General features: G+C 42.5%; 1 protein-coding gene across 1 annotated transcript in view; it reads right to left on the bottom strand.

The window, feature by feature from the left end:
* Positions 1-3,809: 3,809 nt before the first annotated feature.
* LOC137355732 (complement C3-like) overlaps positions 3,810-24,711 on the bottom strand; it is an 89,073-nt gene continuing 68,171 nt past the window's right edge. Inside the window, exons 32-41 of the mRNA XM_068021203.1 lie at positions 23,412-23,502; positions 20,768-20,819; positions 18,405-18,492; positions 14,303-14,392; positions 13,377-13,482; positions 12,772-12,861; positions 10,376-10,462; positions 9,011-9,094; positions 5,674-5,809; positions 3,810-4,321 (exon numbers count right to left, since the gene is read on the bottom strand). Of these exons, the coding sequence (XP_067877304.1) occupies positions 4,180-4,321; positions 5,674-5,809; positions 9,011-9,094; positions 10,376-10,462; positions 12,772-12,861; positions 13,377-13,482; positions 14,303-14,392; positions 18,405-18,492; positions 20,768-20,819; positions 23,412-23,502 (966 nt within the window). The 3' untranslated portion in view covers positions 3,810-4,179. The remainder of the gene's footprint in view (positions 4,322-5,673; positions 5,810-9,010; positions 9,095-10,375; positions 10,463-12,771; positions 12,862-13,376; positions 13,483-14,302; positions 14,393-18,404; positions 18,493-20,767; positions 20,820-23,411; positions 23,503-24,711) is intronic.

Raw genomic sequence — 24,711 nt, 5'->3', positions numbered from 1 at the left:
GGTGCTGAACAATTGGCCTTCTGAAAATGATGATCAGCTCCTGAACCAGAAGGATGTTCTCAAAGTTGCTGCAGCCCAAGACCTGCAGTTGTAAAAATGCCCTCTGGGCTGACCTTGGGGCACTTCAACAGTAAGAGATTTTGAGGGAGTGGCAGGGGAGAAAAGGCAGGTGTGAAGTTTTTTGGTGAGTCAACATTAATTTATTGCACACACTAGGCTAGCGTCCATTCCCCCCAACATCATTCTGTCCACTGCTAGTTAGATAGTGGTCTTCAAATGTTTGGAATTGCACAAATAGTGGGGGTGGGGTGGGTTGGAGGGGAATGGGTCCAATGATATTACATGGCCCTGATGCAATTTGGAAGTACCAATGGTCAGAGTAAGCGCTCCATCCGGTCCTGATAGACGTAGAGCACCTAAACCAACGATCATTGAAGGGACTGATGGAAAGCCATTCCAAGAATAGGGCAGCTGTGTTTCTTTTTAACCACAGTAAGTTTGATGCCCCTCCTGGGCCCCACAACAAACGAGCCAGTTGCTGCCCAATCTTCCCAGAGAATCGTCTCCCCCTCTTAGTCAGAAAATACTGCTCAGAGACGAGTTATCAAATTTCCTTTCCCCATTCATAAACAAGCAGCCAGTGAGCACCCCAAATATGTATGAATATAAAAATGAGTCTCAATCCGGAAAATGTTTTGTATGCATGGACCATGCATATTCTTGTCCATTTTTCAGGTGAGTGCAGATGATAATACACTCACACAGCTTATGGAAACCATTTCAATCATTAACATTTTTTCACTGATGTGTACACAATAATAAGGTGGGGGTGCGGGGGAACAGTCAGAAAATGCAGTGAAGTATGGGAAATGTATCTGGTAAATGTAAAAAACATTAGAAAGGCCGTCGAGTCCTTCGAGACGAGTAAAACTCCCGGAAGCGATGGCTTACTGGTTGAGTTGTATTCGGCCCTGTGGGACTGGGTCGGCCCAGACCTACTGGAATAATACGAGAGTATACTCCTGGCTGGCAGCATGTCAGAATCCATGAGGAAAGGCATCGTTACCCTCATCTGCAAGCGGAAGGGGGAGAGGGCAGAAATCAGAAATTGGCGGCCCATCTCACTGCTTAATGTTGACTACAAGGCTCTGTCCAAAGTCATCGCCAGTCGGGTCAAGTCTGCTCTGGAGTTGGTGATTCACCCTGATCAGACCTGCACTGTACCCGGCAGGAAGATCTCCGATAGTCTCGCGTTACTCAGGGATACGATTGTCTATGTACAGGAGGGTGGACACCTGCCTCATCAGCCTGGACCAGGAGAAGGCTTTTGACAGGATATCGCACACCTACATGATGGATGTGCTTTCCAAAATGGGGTTCGGGGAGGGAATCTGCAATTGCATCAAACTGCTCTACACAAACATCAGTAGCGCAGTCTCAATCGATGGGTGGGAATCGGAAAGTTTCCTGATCCAATCTGGAGTCAGACAGGGCTGTCCTCTCTCCCCGGTCTTGTTTGTTTGCTATATTAAACCCTTTGCTGAGTCCATTAGGAAGGATGCGAGCATAAGAGGGGTGACAATCCCAGGCAGTGGAGGCACTCAGGTTAAAACCTCCCTGAACATGGATGACATCGCCGTCTTCTGCTCAGATCCGCTGTCCATCCGTAGACTGATGAGCATCTGCGACCAGCTCGAACTGGCCTCGGGGGCCAAAGTTAACCACGGCAAGAGTGAGGCCATGTTCTTTGGAAACTGGGCCGACCGATCCTTTGTCCCCTTCACCGTCAGGTCAGACTACCTGAAGGTGTTGGGGATATGGTTCGGAAGGGCCGGGGCTTGCACCAAAACCTGGGAGGAGCGAGTAGCCAAGGTACAACACAAGCTGAGCATGTGGGAGCAGCGATCTCTCTCCATTGTGGGTAAGAACCTGGTCATCAGGTGTGAGGCACTCACGTTGTTGCTGTACGTGGCGCAGATCTGGCCCATACCCCACTCCTGTGCTGTGGCGGTCACCCGAGCCATTTTCCGCTTCATCTGGGGATCTAAAATGGACCGGGTCCGGAGGGACACGATGTTCAAACCTCTGGATAAGGGCGGGAAAAATCTACCCAACTTTGCCCTCATCCTGATGACTACCTTTGTGTGCGGCTGCATCAAGTTGTGTGTAGACCTCCAGTACGTAAACTCCAAGTGTCACTACATGCTGAGGTTCTATCTGTCCCCAGTGTTGCGAAGGATGGGCCTGGTCACATTGCTGCGTAACGCTCCATGCAGTTGGACCGTGCCGTACCACCTATCCTTCGTGGAGTAGTTTCTGCGAAAAAACACCTTTGACCACCGATCCATCAGGAAGTGGTCTGCACGGAATGTCCTCAAGGGCCTACGGGAAAAGGAGACGGTGGATCCTGTTGGATGGTTCCCCGAGCAGACTGCCAAAGTCATTTGGCGGAATGCCTCATCACCAGAACTTTCAAACAAGCACCAAGATGTAGCTTGGCTGGTGGTGAGAAGAGCCCTCCCTGTCAGATCCTTCCTGCACGCCCGAAGTCTCACCCCCTCCGCACAATGCCCCCGTGGTGGCTGTGGTGGGGAAGAGACGGTTGCCCACCTCCTTCTGGAATGTGTCTTTGCAAAGCAGGTGTGGAAAGAGATGCAGTGGTTTTTGTCGAGGTTCATCCCAAGCAGCTCCGTAACACAGGAGTCTGTGCTCTACGGGCTGTTCCCAGGGACGCACACCGAGACAAACATCAACTGCTGCTGGAGGACTATCAATTCAGTGAAAGACGCCCTTTGGTCTGCCCGAAACTTGCTGGTCTTCCAGCGCAAAGAGTTGTCCACCACCGAATGTTGCAGACTGGCACATTCCAAGGTCCAGGACGACGTGCTGAGGGACGCACTAAAGCTTGGGGCAGTCGCAGCAAAGGCTCAATGGGGAAAGACCACAGTGTGAGGTCTCCCCACCAAGCTGAACTGAGGGGCTGGATCCATGGGAAACCCCTCGAACTGTATCGGGAAAATTCCGTTTGCTGTAAAATGTAAAAATGTATATGGCATGAAAAATGAAATGGAAGGGTTGTGAGGCAACTCATGACTGTATAGGAGGAAACTGATCACCCTCGCACTGTTTGTAATTGTTGACTTGGTGCTGTTTGGAACTGTTTTGTCATGTATTTTTTTTTTACAGATTTTTATGAATAAAGTATATTTTGGAAATTAAAAAAAAATAAAAAACATTATTAGAAATTGTGCAACTGTTACCAAAGAAGTGTCAGAAAAATAGTTTGTCAAGCTGCATGGAGCTATTTGACTGTACTATATACCACTGTTGATGGCTTGGCCATGTGAGCCGCATGGAAGATGGCAGGATCCCCAAGCACGCATTATACAGCGAGCTCGTCACTGGTATCAGACCCACCGGATGTCAACGTCTCCACTTTAAAGACATCTGCAAACGCGACATGAAGTCCTGCGACATTGACCACAAGTCATGGGAGTCAGTTGCCACTGATCGCCAGAGCTGGCGGACAGCCAGAAAGGAGGGGCTGAAGAATGGCAAGTCAAAGAGACTTAGCTGTTGGCAGGAAAAAAGACAGAAGTGCAAGGAGAGAGCCAACTGTGTAACAGCCCCGACAACCAATTTTATCTGCAGCACCTGTGGAAGAGCCTGTCACTCTAGAATTGGCCTTTATAGCCACTCCAGGCACTGCTTCACAATCCACTGACCAACTCCAGGCGCTTACCCATTGTCTCTCGAGATAACGAGGCCAAAGAAGAAGATATACCACTGTACTATATACAAACAGTGAATTAAAACAGTCTTAATATCTTTTTATTGACAGTAATCACACCACAATTCATAATATTAGCATAAAAACAAGGTAAATACTTCACAAGAAATATAACCAAACCAATGCTGTAATTATTGATCAGAGAAACAAATCTCTTAGAACTGTCATTGGAACTCATTTTCTTTGTCCTTTCTAGATGTTAGATGTCACAATACAGGAGCTACCTTTAAATCAGGTTTTACTGTAAGCATTGTTCCCAGCAAAACTTTGCACAGCTAAAATAAATCAGTTTCCACATCATTTGATATTTGATCATAAAGCGTTTTTAAATTTTAGATTACTAGATGCAAATAATATTTGTTACCAACTTTCTTTAAGCTACAAAATAATTAAGTGCCACAGCCATTAATCATTAGGGTTTCGGAAAACTCCGCTAAGTCTTGACAGAGTCTGCTATAAACACGTTGTTGGCATTCAACTTCTTTTGGCCAGAATTCCATCCAGGTTTCACCTCCAATCAGATAGCTTATCCTGAAATTGAGAGAGCCAATGATTGAGGAAGCAAACTCACAGGAACATTGATAATGAATACTTTCTAATTAGCTGGAACTTGTGATGGCTAGTTATTATTTCTATGTGATATTTGACTCATGTTCTCCTTATCATAAAAAGGATATTGAGGCACTGTAGAATGTGCAAATAAAAGATTTACAAGGGTGATATCAGAGGCCAAAGGTATTAGGAGAAATTAAATAGTCTGGGGCTCTTTTCTCTAGAAAACAGAAGGTGATGGATAACCTGTTATCGAGACCTTTAAGATTATGAACGGGTGAACAGAGAGATGTTTCCACTTGAGGGGGAGTCCAAAACTAGAGGCCATACATATAAGACAGTCACTAATAAATCCAATAGGGAGTTCAGGAGAAACCTCTTTATGCAGAGAGTGATGAGAATGAGAAACTCGTTACCACAGGGAGTGGTTGAGGTGAATAGTATAGATGTATTTAATGGAAGCTGGATAAACACGAGTGTGAACGGAATTGAAGGATATGATGATATGGTGAGGTGAAGAGGGATGGGAGGAGGTTCATGTGGAGCATAAACACTGGCATGAATCAGTTGTGTTGAATGGCCTGTTTCTGTGCTGCATATTCTATATAGTTCTATGTCATTATTCTAATTCGCATTTCCAAAAATCAGCATGAATATACAATTGTTTAGGTTATTATGGGATTAAAGACAGAAAAAAGGACATATAATTTTCCATAATCTCAAATTATTATAGAATGTAGTAATTTATCCCTCAACCAACAATACAAAAACAGATTTCCTGGTCATTATCACATTGCTGTTGCTAAGAGCTTGCTGTGTGCAAACTAGCTGTTGTGTTTCTTATGTTACAACATTGACTACACTTCAAAAGAACTCCATTGACTGTAAATGTGTTGGGACACCTCGAAAAGCGCTATATAAATGCAAACTCTTTCTTCTTTCTCCCTTATTTATCGCGAAGGGTGCCCAATGGCTGAAGCAAGTGTGAGAATTGCCCCTTCAACCAAAAATAATGTCTGGATGTGCTACACCAGAGGAATGTAAAGATTTTGGAGCTGATAGGAATATGTCCACAAAACCCAGGCCCAACAAGTGTGACAGAGCTGAACATTATATGTTCTAAATTGTTGTCCAGAGTGGACACTCTACTTTCCATCTCTCATCGGGAATTAGACAGCCAGCTTCTTCAGATTACAATATCATGAGGTTTTTAGAAAGAAGTGTTTCATTTTCTAAAGGGCATTTCTTCAGATTAACAATAAAATATCAATTGTGGGAAAATGCAGGAAACGAAAACAAAGAGTAAAATCAGTTCCGAACGTACAGCTTACCTTTCACCGTCATACCACAAATCTGATCCCTCCCCCATTATTAAATAATCTTTTCCCAAGTCCACGTGAAACGTCCCTTCACAGTTGGCATGAGTGATTAGTGTTCTTAAGTCTTCATTCACAACTGGATCGCTTCCTAAGTACAAAATCCACAGAGTCAGATGGAAGATTATTCTGATTGAGCATAGTTCAATGTTTTCTAATACATTAGTCACTAACTACATGTGGCTAATTGGGAATCTAGATTTGGTGAATGACATTTCTAATTATTAAATAAAAACTCTATAATTGACACCGTCATTGAGTGTGTGTAGAGTCATAGAATGGTTACAGCACAGAAGGAGTCCATTCGGCCCATCGTGTCCATTCTGGCTCTCTGCAGGAGCAACTCACCTAGTCCCACTCCCCCGCCATTTCCCAGCAGCCCTGCAAATTTTTCTCCTCAGATAATTATCCAATTCCCTTTTGAAAGCCATGATTGAATATTTTGTTTTATTCGTTCCGGGGATGTGGGTATCGCTGGCTAGGCCAACATGTATTGCCCATTCCTAATTGCTCTAGAGAAGGTGGTGGTGAGCTGCCTTCTTGAACTGCTGCAATCCATGTGGGGTCCCTATTGACTTCACAGCCGTTAGATACAACTGAGTGGCATGCTAGGCCATTTCAGAATGCATTTCAGAGTCAACCACATTGCTGTGGTCTGGAGTCACATGTAGGCCAGACCAGGAAAGGACAACAAATTTCCTTCCCTAAAGGACATTAGGTATGAGTGAACCAGATGGGTTTTTACAACAATTGGACAATGGTTTCATGGCCATCATTACATTTTTATTAATTGAACTCAAATTCCACCTTTGGTCATGGTGGGATTTGAACCCATGTCCCCAAAGCAATACCCTGGGTCTCTGGGTTACTAGTCCAGTGACAATACCACGATGCCACAACCTACACCACACACAGATACTGAAGCAGTCCAGGTCCACATGCAGCAAGACCTGGATAACATCCAGGCTTGGGCTGATAAGTGGCAAGTAACATTTGCACCACACAAGTGCCAGGGAATGAAATGACCATCTCCAACAATGGAGAATCTAACCATCTCCTCGACATTCAATGGCATTCTTCTTTGGCCTCCTTATCTCGAGAGACAATGGATACACGCCTGGAGGTGGTCAGTGGTTTGTGAAGCAACACCTGGAGTGGCTATAAAGGCCAATTCTAGAGTGACAGGCTCTTCCACAGGTGCTGCAGAGAAATGTGTTTGTCGGGGCTGTTACACAGTTGGCTCTCCCCTTGCGCCTGTCTTTTTTCCTGCCAACTACTAAGTCTCTTCGACTCGCCACACTTTAGCCCCGTCTTTATGGCTGCCCGCCAGCTCTGGTGAACGCTTGCAACTGACTCCCACGACTTGTGATCAATGTCACAGGATTTCATGTCGCGTTTGCAGACATCTTTAAATTACAATCACTGAATCTCCCTGCATCAACATCCTCGAGGTTACCATTGACCAAAAACTTAAGTTGTACAGCCAGATAAATACTGTGGATACAAGAGCAGGTCAGAGGCTAGGAATTCTATGGCGAGTAACTCACCTCCTAACTCCCCAAAGCCTGTCCACCATCTACAGGGCACAAGTCAAGAATGTGATGGATTACTCTCCACTTGCCTGGATGGCTGCAGTTTGAACAAGACTCAACAATTGCGATACCATCCAAGACAAAGCAGCCCGCTTGATCGGCACCCCATCCATCACCGACGCACAGTAGCAGCAAAGTGTACCATCTACAAGAAGCACTGGAGCAACGCATCAAGGCTCCTTTGACAGCACCTTTCAAAGCCGCGACCTCTCCCACCTAGAAGAACAAAAGGCAGCAGACGCACGGGAACACCACCACCTACAAGTTCCCGTCCAAGTCACACACCATCCTGACTTGGAAGTGTATCACCACTCCTTCACTGTCACTGGGTCAAAAACCTGGAACTCCCTTCCCAACAGCACTGTGGATGTACCTACATTTTTATTTTAGAGATACAGCATTGAAACAGGCCCTTCAGCCCACCGAGTCTGTGCTTACCATCAACCACCCATTTATACTAACCCTGCACTAATCCCATTACCCTCTCACATCCTCACCTTCCCTCAATTCCCCTACCACCTACCTATACTAGAGGCAATCATAATGGCCAATTTACCTATCAACCTGCAAGTCTTTGGTTGTGGGAGGAAACCGGAGCACCCGTGGTCACAGGGAGAACTTGCAAACTCCGCACAGGCAGTACCCAGAATCGAACCCGGGTCGCTGGAGCTGTGAGGCTGCGGTGCTAACCACTGCGCCACTGATGGAGTGTGGCTTACCACCACCTTCTCAAGGGCAATTAGGGATGCGCAATAAATGCTGGCCTTGCCAGTGATGCTCACATCCCATGAACGAATAATTTTTTCAAAAGTAGAGATGAGGGAGGCCATTCGACTTATTTTAACTCCTCCTTCCGTGGGATACTAAATTCATCCACATCACAGATTTCAATTGTGCTTTCATTGACTATAGTGCTGTGCCTCCACCATTCCAGGTATTAACCTCTGTCTCAAGAAATGCTGCCTAATGCCAGTTCTAAACTTCATCTTTACCAGCTAGTAACTGCTGCTCTCTCAACCCTTTGCCCATTAAACTGCTGATTATACAACTTCCCCTCCTGCTCCCCATGATTGCTCATATTGTTAATGTCTCCCTTTCCTCTGGTGCTATTCTCTCTCCCTTTCAAATCTGCCATCACCACCCCAACCGCCCTGACCTGTCTGTCCTTCCAAACTACCAGCCTCCCAAACCTGTATCCATCTTTCCCGCCGAAACACTGAAATGGCCCTTATCAAAGTCACATAGTATGTGACTATGATGGTGATGTACTATCCCTCCTCATCTGCTTGCCACGTCTGCAGTCTTTCACAGAGTTGACCACACCATCCTTCTCTCCAACACCTTTCCTCCACTCTCACATGAGTATGACTGTTGTCACCCGTTCCATTCTTATCTATCTGGTCATAACTAGAGAATCACCCATCAAATTTTATTTGATAGCGTTCCTGATACTTTGTGACATTTTACTATGCTAAAGGTGCTATATAAATGCAAGTTGTTGTATGTCAACATTTCCCATTCAATTCGCCATGCCAACTATTATGGGCACTAAGTGGCCGTGTGGAGCAAGTGTCGTTAATATCGCCCAGCATTAAAGTTTGCTATTCTACTTCATATCAATGTGCACGAGCATAAATTATTTATTTTTCTGATAGCGTGCTTTCTCGATGGTCGGGTTATGGAGCGTGAAAATAACTCACCTTGTTTTATCACAGTCAGAATTTTCATTTTGTAGTAAAAGTAACTGTCTTCCTTTTTCTTCTCTTGAAATGTTACTTTGTAAACTAAAAGCGATAAAATAGATTTGAAAAAAATATGTTAAATATTGTTGGTCGTGTATCATTACACCGTACAAGTTCTGCGGCTTTGCTCACAAATGAGCAGCAGAGTTGCCGTGCTTGGCCACTAACCAAGTGTGTGTCTTAAAAGCTTCTGCTCTAAATCAGCAAGCTTAGGTATGGCCAATCAAGGAGTGATTGTAACTGCTATGACCTCCTCAAGTCAGAGGCAGATTGCTCTTACTGCATTTTTGGGTAAGTCAGAGGTCAGAATGACTTTTTTCAATCTTGTTTTTAGGTATGGCACAGAATTTGTGATACCTCACATCTGAGAGACATGTTTCAAGGCAATTCCACCTCAGTTACAGAATGGTTTCTCTGTCATTAACCTTTCAAATATTTCTCCTGGCTTGCTTACAGCCGCATCTGGGTGATTGATCCTCAATTATGGGTGGTTCCCAGGCAATCTGGGGGGGCTGGCAACCCTGACTGATAGGGAAAGTGATATCGTAATAACATTATAACACTGTACCAGAGCAGCATAGTGTCCAGCCTACCCATATGGTAGGCTCCCTATATCAGCTGTGCTGCAACAGTACAGAAGAAAAGCCAATGATTTCCCAACAAGGAGAAAAAACTGGGCCATTCTCAAATATTTCCTATGATACAAATGAAAACTGGTATTTTCAAGTGCTTAGCAATTGGGGAGAGTGTGATGGGAGGGAACGGCGAGCAGAGGGGCGTAAGACAGAACAGCGGGATATTGCGGTGAGAAGTCGGGAGTGGTAGGATGGAGCAGTGAAAAGGCGGGCGCAGGAGGGAGCGGGAAACTGAATGCGGTGATTCAGGCAGCGATCGCAGGAGGAAGCAGGGAACAGAAGCAATAATCGCAAGAGGGAGGGGTGGCATGTGGAGGTGGCGATCGCGGCCATTGGAGGGGGTTTGGGTTCAATTTGTTTTTGTGTGTCAAATTGAGCAGTGCCATCTTTGTTACTGGCAGCTGCCTGAGACATCGCAGACAGTGACGCTTCAGTGCAGAAGGCTGCATTTGCACATGTGCCAGTACTGTGCCACCTAGCGGTTGCATTATCAGCAAATGCAGCCTTCTAATAATCTAACAATCATTGAATTTCATTGATACAAATGATAACTATCAATTAATGCTATTATCCACCGCCATTACAGATGCAATGATAAAATACATGTAGGTATGTACCAATCCCTTTCAGGGATCAGTCGAAAGGACTGATCAGTTTTACAACACAATATGCTGAACGATGAATTTACCGTAATCAATTCCAGGGGCACATGCCTTGTCCTCACGGTCTTGATCAGAGATACGTTGTTCAATCAATTTAACCAATATGCAGCTTCCTACAAATGCAAAAAGAAAGAGAATTTTATTTGTGAAATAACTGTGTTCAAATTTTTCCGATAATTCATTAAAATGAAAGTGGCAAACTCTGAATGGTCAACTTCCTTTACTTAATTTGTTTTTTTCTTTTCTCCTCCTTCCTCAAAACGCTCCTCTTCCTTCGTTACTTAGCTGATTATAAAATAGATTTTTCTCTTCCTTACTTCAGTTCTTGCTAAGGTTGTTGTTGATACATTCCAACGTAAGAAACAGGAGCAGGAGTAGGCCATTTGGCCCTTCGAGCCTGCTCTGCCATTCATTATGATCATGGCTGATCATCCAACTCAGTAACCTGTTCCCAGCTTCTCCCCATACCCTTTGATCCCTTTAGACCCAAGAGCTATATCTAACTCCTTCTTGAAAACATACAATGTTTTGGCCTCAACTGCTTTCTGTGGTAGCAAATTCTACAGGCTCACCACTCTCTGGGTGAAGAAATTTCTCCTCATCTCAGTCCTGAAAGGTTTAGCCCGTATCTTTAGACTATGACCCCTGCTTCTGGACTCCCCCACCATCGGGAACATCCTTCCTGCATCGACCCTGTCATCCTTCCGCAGTCTACTCACAATTCAATAAGATCATGGCTGATCTTCGAGCTCAAACCACCTTCCCACACTATTCCTCGATTCCCTTAGTATCCAAAAATCTATCAATCTCTTGAATATACTCATCAACTGAGCATCCACAGCCCTCAGGTAGAGAATTTCAAACCTCCGAGTGAAGAATATTCTCCTCATCTCTGTGCTAAATAGCCGCCCCTCGTTCTGAAACTGTGACCCATAGTTCTAGACTCCCCAGCCAGGGGAAACATCCTCCCAAGCACCTCCCCTTTCACGCCCCTTAAAGATTGTATATGTTTCAATTAGATCACCTGTCATTGTTCTAAAGTCTAGGGAATATAGGACACACAAGAGATATAAAATGTCACCATTGTCTATTTGCATATTTTATTAACTTTGTAAATGTATTTAAGTAAAACTTCTCGTAAACATTTTTTAATGCAGGACTTCTTTCAGAAGCTCCCTCTAAACTTAAACAACAGCACAGTTGTGTGAAAACTTGCGATCTTTTTGGATGAATCTCTGAGTTTTAACATGAATAAAAGAAAACGTTTGGAATATATTATTACAAAATAAAGATTCTAGTTTGAACTTTTGACTTCAAGTTAGATAAGCAACACTGCTTATTCAGGAAAGTTGCAATGCTTGTGCTTTACTCTGATGATTCAAATTCAGTAGAAGATTTCATTCTTAGTAACTTTCCATTGACACACCAGAGTTGAGGAGACAGTCGGGCATAGAAGCAACAAGTCCTGGTAAATTCTACAATTGATCAGTTTTGATATCAGCACTTTTAAAATTCCTTAAGTTGTACGCACAGGTAGTAGTGAATTTCTTCAGCTAACACTTATTGGTGAGTGGACCTCCATGTGTAAAGGGCTTAAGTATTTCAAACACAGTACTCCAGTACAATTTGTAATTTTATTATGTTACAAATTCTATCTACTTCAAGCAATAAGTTCTATGCTTATTAAATTGAGGTGGCGGCTGAAATATCTACAACTATTTGATTTGTTGCCATTATTCTTTAATTGCACTATTATAATGCACATTAATAACTGTTTCATTGTTGTTACAAACTATTCAATGAAAGTTTATCTACACTTTGCTCTCGTGTTTCTACATTCACTGCATCTTCTACTGTGGCCATGTTGCTGGATTTTGAATATGAAATTTAAACATGTGTGACACAAAATCTAACACAGAAATGTTAGGTGATGGACAAAATGCAGGCTAGGGACAATGATTTTATAGAACATGGTGACTATGCTCCAAGCAGGAAGCCATGCTCACAGGGAGTGTGGGTAAAAGAACAAAACTACACCTTGTAGCCCTATCTTTATCCCATGCTACCTGGAAGCAGGGTGCACCACGAGAAGAACAGGATTGCAGAATCGCCTATATAGATTGGCTACACACTGTTAAATACATATTTATACAAAATTATTAAAATGCTATGCATTTGCTGTGCTGTCAAAGCTGGGTTAAGTCAGGTTTGCACGAGTAACTAAGTCATAGCAATTGGTATATGTATATCTACTGATGTTAACATTAATGGAACTTCATCCCATGTTGACTGCATTATTGGAAATCACAGCACTACTTGATAATTTTAACTTAGATTATATCCCAAACGTAATGAGTAAAAGAATAACGTAGTGCATCAAATGAAAAAACACACCCATACAAAACTAATAACGGAATCTTACCTTCTGCACATTTGCAGACATCACCTTGACAGATTTTGCTAAGCATAGAACTGCTTTCATTGACATGGTAGAATTTAGTGCAACTGCTCTCTGTACATAGACAACAAAAATGACATGAATATATTATAGATGTATTAAGACAAGCGATATAATCAATTTAAGCACAATTTATTAAAACACCAAAATCTGACTTGCTAAAAAATGCCTTCACTTTTCAATTTAGAACAATTGGCAATGGAACATTGTGTAATATTAGCTCAGAAATTACTGTTTGCTATGCAAACTGTATAAAAGTTCTATGTCCATGAACAGAAAAGAAACAAATTCAAATAAACAAATTGTGATAATGAATACACTGAAATCCTTGACTTTGGCATTCTTCCCTTTTTGAACATATAGCAAAGCTTTATGTTTTCAGGTCAATGAATATTTTAAGTTTTACAGTTGCGTTACTTTAAAAATCTTTAATTCCCATCTTTCTTATAACTATCCTGTCCTAGTCTCCTCATGATGTATAGTTTTCAAGTAACTTCACATTTTTTGCTTCTCATCTTAATCACTGTCCAAAAGAGGTCAGTCAGTAAGACAGCTTTACAACTCCTCACCTGGATCGTAATATTCATAAATCTTAACAGAAGCTGGTTGAATAAGTCCAACTTTGAAGAACTGATGTACTTTAAAACCAAAACAAGTGTCTTCTACATTTGAAACCTGTTTGGAATTTAAAAAAAGAAAACCAAGGCTTACATATCAGAATGCAATTGTTCAGTTAAAGATTAGCCAAAAGGATTAATCTACATGTGTGGAATGAAGAAATTGGTGCAGCAATATTGGGAATAAAATTCACCTGAAGTTACACAACAAGGGGTTGCTTGGGAAGTGTTAAAGACAAACAAAACCTCACACTATTAAGGCAAGATTGAAATGTACAAGTAAACGTCATGAAAAATAATGATTAATTCAGTCCTTTTAAATTCTGAATCCTGGTGACAAAAAATTAAAACTCAATTTAGTTGGGCATTAAGCAGAAGAACTTTTAACTTTTTCATTTCGGCTTGGGGTTGAATTTCGAAAAGACTAATGTGATGAAGATGTCTTTCCTGGTTGTGCTATACGTTAGATGATGTTCAATAGTATCAGGCCAGCATTTATTGCCCATCCCTAATTGTCCTTGAACTGAGTGGCTTGCTAGGACATTTCGAGGGCATGTAAGAGTCAACCACATTGCTGTGGATCTGGAGTCACATGTAGGCCAGACCAGGTAAGGACAGCAGATTTCCTTCCCGAAAGGACATTAGTGAACCAGATGGGTTTTTACAACAATTGACAATGGTTTCATGGCCATCATTAGACTAGCTTTTTAATTCCAGATTTATTAATTGAATTCAAATTCCACCTTCTGCTGTGGTGGGATTTGAACCCATGTCCCCAGAGCAATACCTGGGTCTCTGGGTTACTAGTCCAGTGACAATACCAGTACACCACCGCCTCCCCTATCTCATAATTGTTGAAAATCTAGGTAGCTTCTTACTGAATCCATATAAACGATCAGCGATCCTCTGGTTGATAATGCCTTGTCTAGTTCAAATCTTGATATATACTTGTCTACTCCATCTTTAAGCTGAAAATAAATCAGATTAAATGTTAATAAGTTATGGTTTGTTAATATGTACAAGAGGAAATAATAATTGTATATAGTTTGATCAGGCACGGTTGGGGCATGAGCAGAAAACCACCATCAATATTCGAAAGTCTCAAAACCAATTACTGATACATTCACACAGGTAGAATTCTGATTGTATAATATTAGCTGGGAGTAATGCTGGAGTGAAAGGAATGCTAGTCTGAAATAGAGGGAGTAAGAGGAATGAGAGTAGTACATGAACTGGGGTTGGAGGGCAGCATGAATTGGGGGAGTGGTGGCGAGCAGGAGAAGAGCAGTTGTGCGAAGTGAAATTGAAGGGGAGAAGAGTGATAACATGCCTGTGTGGACTGGTGAGAAAACGACAATACTTACATTTGGTAAGTATTTTGTATTTGATTATGCTCCACATAACATGAATATTTCTTCTAAATGAGTGCTTCACTGGCAGCAGAAAGGTCATGTCCGTGTGAAAGCAAGGCAATATGGGTGGAGCTCAGGAATAGGAAGGGTGCAGTCACGATGTTGGGGGTTTACTACAGGCCTCCCAACAGCCAGCGGGAGGTAGAGGAGCAGATATGTCGACCGATTTTGGAAAGATGTAAAGGTAACAGGGTTGTAGTGGTGGGTGATTTTAAATTCCCCTATATTGACTGGGACCCACTTAGTGCTAGGGGCTTGGATGGAGCAGAATTTGTAAGGAGCATCCAGGAGTGCTTCTTGAAACAATACGTAGATAGTCCAACTAGGGATGGGGCCGTACTGGACCTGGTATTGGGGAATGAGCCCAGCAGGTGGTCGAAGTTTCAGTAGGGGAGCATTTCGGGAACAGTGACCATAATTCCATAAGTTTTAAGGTAGTTGTGGATAAGGATAAGAGTAGTCCTCGGGTGAAGGTGCTAAATTGTGGGAAGGCTAATCATAACAATATTAGGTAAGAACTGAAGAATTTAGATTGGGGGCGGCTGTTTGAGGATAAATCAACATCTGGCATGTGGGAGTCTTTCAAACATCAGTTGATTAGAATCCAGGACCAGCATGTTCCTGTGAGGAAGAAGGATAAATTTGGCAAGTTTCGGGAACCTTGGATAACGCGGGATATTGTGAGCCTCGTCAAAAAGAAAAAGGAAGCATTCGTAAGGGCTGGAAGGCTAGGAACAGACAAATCCCTTGAGGAATATAAAGACAGTAGGAAGGAACTTAAGCAAGGAGTCAGGAGGGCTAAAAGGGGTTATGAGAAGTCATTGGCAAATAGGATTAAGGAAAATCCCAAGGCTTTTTATACGTATATAAAGAGCAAGAGGGTAACCAGGGAAAGGGTTGGCCCAGTCAAGGACAGAGAAGGGAATCTATGTGTGGAGCCAGAGGAAATGGGCGAGGTACTAAATGAGTACTTTACATCAGTATTCACCAAGGAGAACGACTTGGTGGATGATGAGCCTTGGGAAGGGAGTGTGGATAGTCTCAGTCATCCCATTATCAAAAAGGAGGTGGTGTCGGGTGTCTTGCAAAGCATTAAGGTAGATAAGTCCCCAAGGACTGATGGGATCTACCCCAGAATACTGAGGGAGGCAAGGGAAGAAATTGCTGGGGCCTTGACAGAAATCTTTGCATCCTCATTGGCTACAGGTGAGGTCCCAGAGGACTGAAGAATAGCCAATGTTGTTCCTTTGTTTAAGAAGGGTAGCAAGGATAATCCAGGAAATTATAGGCCGGTGAGCCTTACGTCAGTGGTAGGGAAATTATTAGAGAGGATTCTTCGGGACAGGATTTACTCCCATTTGGAAACAAATGGACTTATTAGCGAGAGGCAGCATGGTTTTGTGAAGGGGACGTCGTGTCTTACTAATTTGATTGAGTTTTTTGAGGAAGTGACGAAGATGATTGATGAATGAAGGGCAGTGGATATTGTCTATATGGACTTCAGTAAAGCCTTTGACAAGGTCTCTCCTGGCAGACTGATACAAAAGGTGAAGTCACATGGGATCAGAGGGGAGCTGGCAAGATGGATACAGAACTGGCTCTGTCATAGAAGACAGAGGGTAGCAGTGGAAGGGTGCTTTTCTGAATGGAGGGATGTGACTAGTGGTATTCCGCAGGGATCAGTGCTGGGACCTTTGATGTTTGTAGTATATATAAATGATTTGGAGGAAAATGTAGCTGGTCTGATTAGTAAGTTTGCGGACCACACAAAGGTTGGTGGAGTTGCGGACAGTGATGAGGATCGTCAGAGGATACAGTGGGATATAGATCGGTTGGAGACTTGGGTGGAGAAATGGCAGATGGAGTTTAATCCGGACAAATGTGAGGTAATGCATTTTGGAAGGTCTAATGCAGGTGGGAAGTATACAGTAAATGGCAGAACCCTTAGGAGTATTGACAGGCAGAGAGATCTGGGGGTACAGGTCCACAGGTCACTGAAAGTGGCAACGGAGGTGGATAAGGTAGTCAAGAAGGCATACGGCATGCTTGCCTTCATCGGTCGGGGCACAGAGTATAAAAATTGGCAAGTCATGCTGCAGCTGTACAGAACTTTAGTTAGGCCACACTTTGAATATTGCGTGCAATTCTGGTCGCCACACTACCAGAGGACGTGGAGGCTTTGGAGACGGTACAGAAGAGGTTTACCAGGATGTTGCCTGGTCTGGAGGGCATTAGCTATGAGGAGAGGTTGGATAAACTCGGATTGTTTTCACTGGAATGACGGAGGTGGAGGGGCGACATGATAGAGGTTTATAAAGTTATAAGTGGCATGGACAGAGTGGATGGTCAGAAGCTTTTTCCCAGGGTGGAAGAGTCGGTTACTAGGGGACATAGGTTTAAGATGAGAGGGGCAAAGTTTAGAGGGGATGTGCGATGCAGGTTCTTTACACAGAGGGCGGTGAGTGCCTGGAACTTGCTGCTGGGGGAGATGGTGGAAGCACGTACCATAGAGACGTTTAAGAGGTATCTTGACAAATACATGAATGGGATGGGAATAGAGGGATACGGACCCCGGAAGTGCAGAAGGTTTTAGTTTAGGCAGGCATCAAGATTGGCGCAGGCTTGGAGGGCCGAATGGCCTGTTCCTGTGTTGTACTGTTTTTTGTTCTTTGTTTGTTGAAAGGTCAAATGTCTATCTTCAAATTTAGATCAAATTGATAATGGTCAATTCAAGACTTTGGGTCAGTGACTAGTCCTTTAACAAAATTGCTCATTGCATTTTTAATATTTACTTATCAGTGAAAGGAAATTCTGTACTCAGATTTTAGTTCTAGATAAAAATATACTGTGATCATTTGAAGTATATAGAACTAGAATTGACTGTTCAAGAGATGTATTTGCTGGCATACCATTGCTCTCTTTCAATATATTATGAGGTAGGGTGCTTCTGCCACTAGGGAGAGCAGAGAGATTCTAAAGATCAATATTCTCCAAGGGGATAGTCAAACTGGGTTCTGTCATAACTGAAAAACTTTCCCAGTCATGCATTTGCAGCCACAATTAAATGAACATTCCCATCTCAACCAACACCATTCTTATCTTATATTTTGGGAGACAAAGGGAATTAAGGGATGTGGCGATAGAGCGGGAAAGTGGAGTTGGACATTATGATCATTGTTAGGGAACCTATACTTCCACCACTGTTTTTGCTCAATGTTATTTCTTAGCTCCACCTGATCTGATTCTATAACCCAATTTTCTGGGTTAAGATCCTTTCTCATTACTGCTTTCATCTCATCCTTTATTATCAGGGTTATCCCACCCCTTTTTCATTTTGCCCATCTTTTCTAAAAATCAAGTATCCTAGAATATTTAGTTCCTAACCTTGGTCAACCACATCTCATCTACGAGGTCAAACCTATTTATCCCGATTTGGCCATTAATATACCTAACTTTCTGCATTCAGACGAGGCACCTTTAATTTTAACATTTGACTAATTTTCCTTGATGTGGCCTGGGTCGCTATATAAATAGAAGTCTTTCTTATTAAATAATAAAGATATCTCACCAAATTAAGATCTTGTATATCTGGAGAAAATCCTGTCAGCATGGAAATATCTGCAATCGCCATTGAGGAACTTGATTGGTCAAGATATCTGTAAACAGCAAGTTCTTAGTTTACTTACAAAATTAGCAAAAAATAACTACAATCATCAGATCATGTGAGCATTCATTGAGAAATATGCAAATTATAGAACACATCTGCATTCCCTTCTTCAGCTCATTATTTACTCTGACCCTGAAAAACATTCCTTTTGTTTACAGTAATTCCTTAATGGCAATTCTTTAAAGCTGTATAATGCCACAATCTATTTTTTTTAATATTTTCATTGAAATAAACTGCCGGCAAAAGTCACTTTTACTTGGAGATAAAAAGACTAAGGGATAAAAATTTGAACTTAACGGCAGCTCAAAATGAGCAGCAGCACTCCCATGGATATCAGACAAGCAGCTGAGACAGTGGAGGAGTCAAGAGAGGTGGTGGTGAGAAGTGATGGATGTCAACAGGGTACATGTGAAAGATAACTCCATGGAGGAAAACAGGCTTCAGTTGGCTTACCACGGGAACAACACAGCATCTAACCACCTCTACTTCATATTCAATGACATTACCATCACTGAATCCCACTATCAACATCCTGGGTGTTACCATTGACCAGAAACTGAACTGGACCAGCCATATAAATATTGTGGCTACAAGAGAAGGTCAGAGGCTGTGAATCTCCTGACTCCCTAAAGCCTGTCCACCATCTACAAGGCACAAGTCAAGAGTGTGATGGAATACCCTCCACTTGCCTGGATGAGTACAGCTACAATGACACTCAAGAAACTCGACTCCATCTGGGACAAAGCAGCCCGCTTGATTGACACCCTATCCACCACCAGTGCTCATTGGCAGCAGTGTGCACCATCTACAAGATGCACTGGAGTAACTTGCCAAGGCTCTTGTGATAGCACCTTCCAAACCCTCGACCTCTACTGCCTGGAAGAAAAAGGGCAGCAGCCTCATGGGGACACCATTACCTACTAGGTCCCCTCAGACACACTATCCTGACTTGGAACTATATTACCATTCCTTCACTGCCACTGGGTCAAATCCTGGAACTCACTAGCAGCACTGTGGGTGGACTGCAGCGGTTCAAGAAGGTGGCTCACCACCACCTTCTCAATGGCACTTATGGATAGGCACTGAGGATGCCATTTGTGACTTTGGTTAGATCCATTTCGGTGTTATGGCCGGAGTGGAAGCCTGACTGAAGAGATTCAAACATGGAGTTGCAAGCGTGGTGGGCTCAGATTTGGGTGCCGACAGCAACTTGACAGAAAAGGAAGTTTGGAGATGGGGTTGGTAGTTTGCAAGGATAGAGGAGTCAAGGGTAGCTTTTTTTTTTGAAGAGGGTGATAATGACAGCTATAAAAGGGAGGGGGGTTAGTACCTGAGGAGAGGGACCATTTACAATGTCAGCTATCTTGAGAACCAGGAATGCCAATTGGATGGTCAGCAGATGAATGATAACGGCATAAGGAGTGCAGAAGGTGTATCTAACAGACAAGTTGATCTTGGATAGGTTCATGAAGGAAGAAAGAATAGAAACTAAAGATGCAAGTTCAGTGTTAGGGTAGAGGGAGGTTTATCTTTATGAGCAAGGAGAAGGAGAGAAATTAGCAGAGAGAGCTGAATGGATGACCTCGATCTTGCGGGGAGGCAGTGGCAAAGTGGTAATATCACTGATCTGGTAATCCATAGGCCCAGGCTAATGCAATGGGGACATGGGTTCAAATCCCACCACGGCAGCCGGTGGAATTTAAATTCAATTAATTAATTAACAATCTGGAATTGAAAGCTAATCTCATTAAGGTGCTAGGAAACTATCAACTGTCATAAAAACCCATCTGGTTCACTAATGTTCTTTAGGGAAGGAAATCTGCTGCCCTTACCTGGTCTGGCCTACATGTGACTCCAGACCCACAACAATGTCATTGATGCTTAACTGCCCTCTGAAATGGCCTCGCAAGCCACACACGTCAAGGGCAATTAGGGATGGGTTAAATGCTGGCCACGTCCCATGAATGAATAAAAAATAATCTTATGTGACAAAGAAGTCCATGAGCTCCTCATACATTAGAGGTGATGGTGCAGGAGGATAGAGTTTGCTGCCTGTTACAGTAGATATTGTTAATCTTCATGTTTTGAATACTGACTGCTAATTTTATTAGGAACAGTTGACAATGTAAAGGAACTGAATCAATATTAATCCAAGGTTTCAAATGTGTGTTCATTATGTTTCCTATCAGCAACCTGTCAAGCCAATTCCTTGATAATATCAGGTAACAAATGTAACTCCAAACTATCGAAATCGAGTTTCTTACCGTGCACAGATTTTTAACAAAACAGAATTCACAGCATTTTCGGGTCGTTCATCTGTAGCAATGCAAAACAAGACCAGTTATTGCAATCATGAATGTCTTAATTCACAATTATATATTCAAACATAGATAAAGGAAAATGAAATTGTATTAATATAGATCCTTTCATGACTTAAGGATGTCCTTGTAGCCAATTAAGCACTTTTAAAGTGTAGTCACTGTTGTAATGTAGGAAACGCAACAGTCAACCTGGGCCCAAACAGGTCCCACAAAGAGCAATTCCATCACTGTCCAGATCAGCAGATCTAAGGTATTGATTTAGGGACAGATGCTAGCCAGGACACCAGGAGAACTCTCCTGCTCCTCTTCGTATACCGCTATGGAATTACGTGCATTTGAGAGTACAGACGGCCATTTCCATCAGTGCCACACTCCCTCCAGTACTTCACTGGTGGATCTGCTTAGATTATGTGCTCTCAAGGCTCTGGAGTGAGGCTTAAGCCAATGATTTTCTGTCTTAGAGGCCAGAGTTTCACCGACTGAACCAAAGCTGACACCTTTCTTCCCATTCTTTTCACACTCCTGCTATCTTTTTTCAAAAAATTTTAGAATTGCCATGTGATGACCCACTCCCTTGTCACTAGTCATCTATCCAGTGTCAATATTCACTGATTAAACTGAGTTGAAATGCTCTGGAAGGATATTGTGGGGGGTAAAAAAAAAAAGCTGAAACCTGACTGATCTACCACTTCCAATCGAATTCCAAATCTGCCATCTCCCGCCCAATACTCAAAATAATATAGAACACTCATGTATCATTTAACAGATTGATTGCCAGAAGCTGAAATACAGATTTCTCACCAAGGGCATGTGGATTATGTGGTCAATAAAGATTGTATTATTATAGTGGTTTATTTTACAAATTGTTAAGAAGAAAAGGAATGTTTGTTTTAACAAAAAAGATGAATGTGAAATGAGGTAACTGGTAGGTACTAGACAATGTGGAATTAAGACCATGGAGGGAAGAGACCAATGGATTGCAGGGATCGACCGGCAAGTCTAATCCTCATCAGCAGTCGTCATGCACCCTTCCACTGGAATTCACTTCCTAAATCCCTCTGACTTGCTACATCTACTCCCACCTTCAGATGTTCTTCGAACTCCTGCTTGATGTCAATTTCCCTGCATTTTTCAAACACTTTGGAATTCTTTAATATAAAAATATAAGAACATATGAAATAGGAGCAAGAGTCTGCTCTCCCATTCGCTAGATCATGGCTGATCTTCTACCTCAACTCCACCCTCCCGCACTATCCCCATATCCTTTAATTCCCTTAGTATCCAAAAATCTATCAGCCTCTGTCTCAACAACTGAGCATCCACAGCTCTGTGCTGTATAGAATTCCAAAGATTCACAACACTCTGAGTGAAGAAATTCCTCCTCATCTCAGTCCTGAATTCTTATTCTGATACTGTGACCTTCAGTTCTACACTTTCCACCCAGGGTAAACATCCTTCCAGTCAAGTCCCTTAAGAATTTTATATGTTTCAATGAGAATACCTCTCATCCTTCTAAATTCCAGGGAACATAGGCCTAGCAATGTTAAGGGCACTATGTACCAGTACAACTTGTCATCGATGTGAAGACTAATGGAATAAAGCATTTGCACATAGTGATCCAATTATTAGTCAAAGCATTATGTGAGGTGCAATCTACTCTCCATTGGAAAATGATTTGACTGTCATAGATTTATGACAAATGATTACATTTATTGTGTGACTTAAATAGCTGCTCATGTTCACCTACTTCCAGAAATGGGTTAAGTTTCGCAGAATCTCGCAAATCAAAATTTCCCCACCTTCCCCATATTTCCATGTTCAAACCTCTCTCTGTCCAAGAGGCTCATCACGTTCTGTTAATAATGTTTACCATTTTCCTGATTGTTACACTTCATGAAAGATGACTGCAAAGGGAGAAATTTAACTGCCTCAACCCGATGGAAACTAGGTGGAATAGGAGGCCAAATCCAAGCGGGTAAACTTTCAGCTTGCTTCCTGCCCTGCAACTATATTAACACCAGTGTTTTTTTCTTGGTGGCTGACTCGGGCATCAACGGCAATGCCAGTATTTATTGCCCATCCCTAATTACCCTTAACCTAGTAGCTTGCTGGGCCCATTTCAGAGGACAGTTAAGAGTCAACCACATCGCTGTGGGTCTGTCGTCACATGTAGGCCAGACCAGGTAAGGACGGCAGATTTCCTTCCCCAAAGGAAATTAGTGAACCAGATGGGTTTTTAATGACAATCTGCTAGTTTATTGGTTACCATTATTGGCACTAGCTTTTTATTCCAGATACTTCACTGAATTTAAATTTCCCAGCTGTCCAAATCATTAGTTCGGGCCTCTGGATTACTGGTCCATTAACATAAGCATTCTGCTACCATTCCCTTGACTGGGTCCTGTCACTTAGACAGGACCCCAATGCTATTTCAACTACTGAGAAAAACTAAAACATCCCATCATATTTCTTGACAGGATTCAAGAAATGCAAGAATGATTCTGGTTCTTGGTTGTATTACAGAGTGGGTTGTGTGACAACGAACTATGAGAAATAATGCTCCCCAGATGTCTTGTGCACAGCTCACCTGGAGCAACTGCTTGCACAGTTACTTGCAAATCAAATTTCTTGCATTCTTTGACTTTTCTAGACAGCAGAGCATGATAACTAGATACAACCTGTACAGTAAAAACACAAGTATTGGTTACTTATCAAAAACAATACACTTGAAAGTAATAGGAAAATGAGGAAGATAGAAAGACAAAAACATACAGCGTTCACCATACATCAAATTATACTATCTTTTACATGTTGCCCTCCAAGTCACATCCTGATTTGAAACTATATCGCCGTGTCTTCATTGTCACTGGGTCAAAACCCTGGAACTCCCTTCTGAACAGCACTGTACCTACCCCACATGGACTGCAGCCGTTCAAGAAGGCAGCTCACCAGCACCTTCTCAAGGGCAATTAGGGATAGGCTGGCCTTGCCAGCAATGCCCACATGCCATGAACAAATGAAAATAGGTGCTCACTTGCTCCGTGTATGATGTGGAAGATGTAACGCTTCTGAAACAGACTGAGTTTCTTCCGATAGCAATCCTCCAAAAGCAGACACTCCCGTACAAGGGAAGAGTTTCTTTTTTCCATGTACTTCACATGGCTTTTCTGCTTTTGCTGCTTGAGCCCAAATTGTTAACTATGTTAAAAGTTTTATGTTTTAGTTGTATGATTGCTTTCTGTAGGAAGTGGGAAGGTTTGAATGTTCTGGTCTCCATATTGTGAAAAGGAAATAGAGGCAGGGAGAAGGTGCAACAAAGATTCACCAGAATGATACCAGAACTGAGAGGATATAACTCTCAGGAAAGGCTGTGACTCTTTTCTCTAGAAAAGAGAAGGATGAGGGGTGACCAGATAGAGATCTTTAAAATTATGCAGTAGTTTAAACAGTATTATGTAATATTTACAGCACAGATTCACAACAATGATACTGGAACTAAGAGGTACACCCATCAGGAAACATTGAACAGGTTAGGCCTCTTTTCTCTGGAAAAGAGAAGGCTGAGGGATGACCTGATAAGAGGTCTTTAAAAATATGAAAAGGTTTGATAGGATAAACATAGAGTTTTCAGTTGCGGAAGGGACCAGAACTAAGGGGACATAAATATAATATAGTCACGAATAAATCCAATAGGGAACTCAGGAGAAACTTCTTTACCCAGAGAGTGGTGAGAATGTGGAACTCGCTACCACAAGGAGTAGTTGACGGAAAAAGTATAGAGGCATTTACAACAAAGCTAAATAAACACACAAAGGAGAAAGGAATAGGTTGAGTTGATGAACTAGAGTAGGAGGAGGCTTGTGTGGAGCATAAACACTGGCATGGAC

Source organism: Heterodontus francisci, chromosome 43, assembly GCF_036365525.1.
Source record: "Heterodontus francisci isolate sHetFra1 chromosome 43, sHetFra1.hap1, whole genome shotgun sequence".
Taxonomy (NCBI): domain Eukaryota; kingdom Metazoa; phylum Chordata; class Chondrichthyes; order Heterodontiformes; family Heterodontidae; genus Heterodontus; species Heterodontus francisci.
This window is presented reverse-complemented; position numbering and strand designations above follow the sequence as displayed.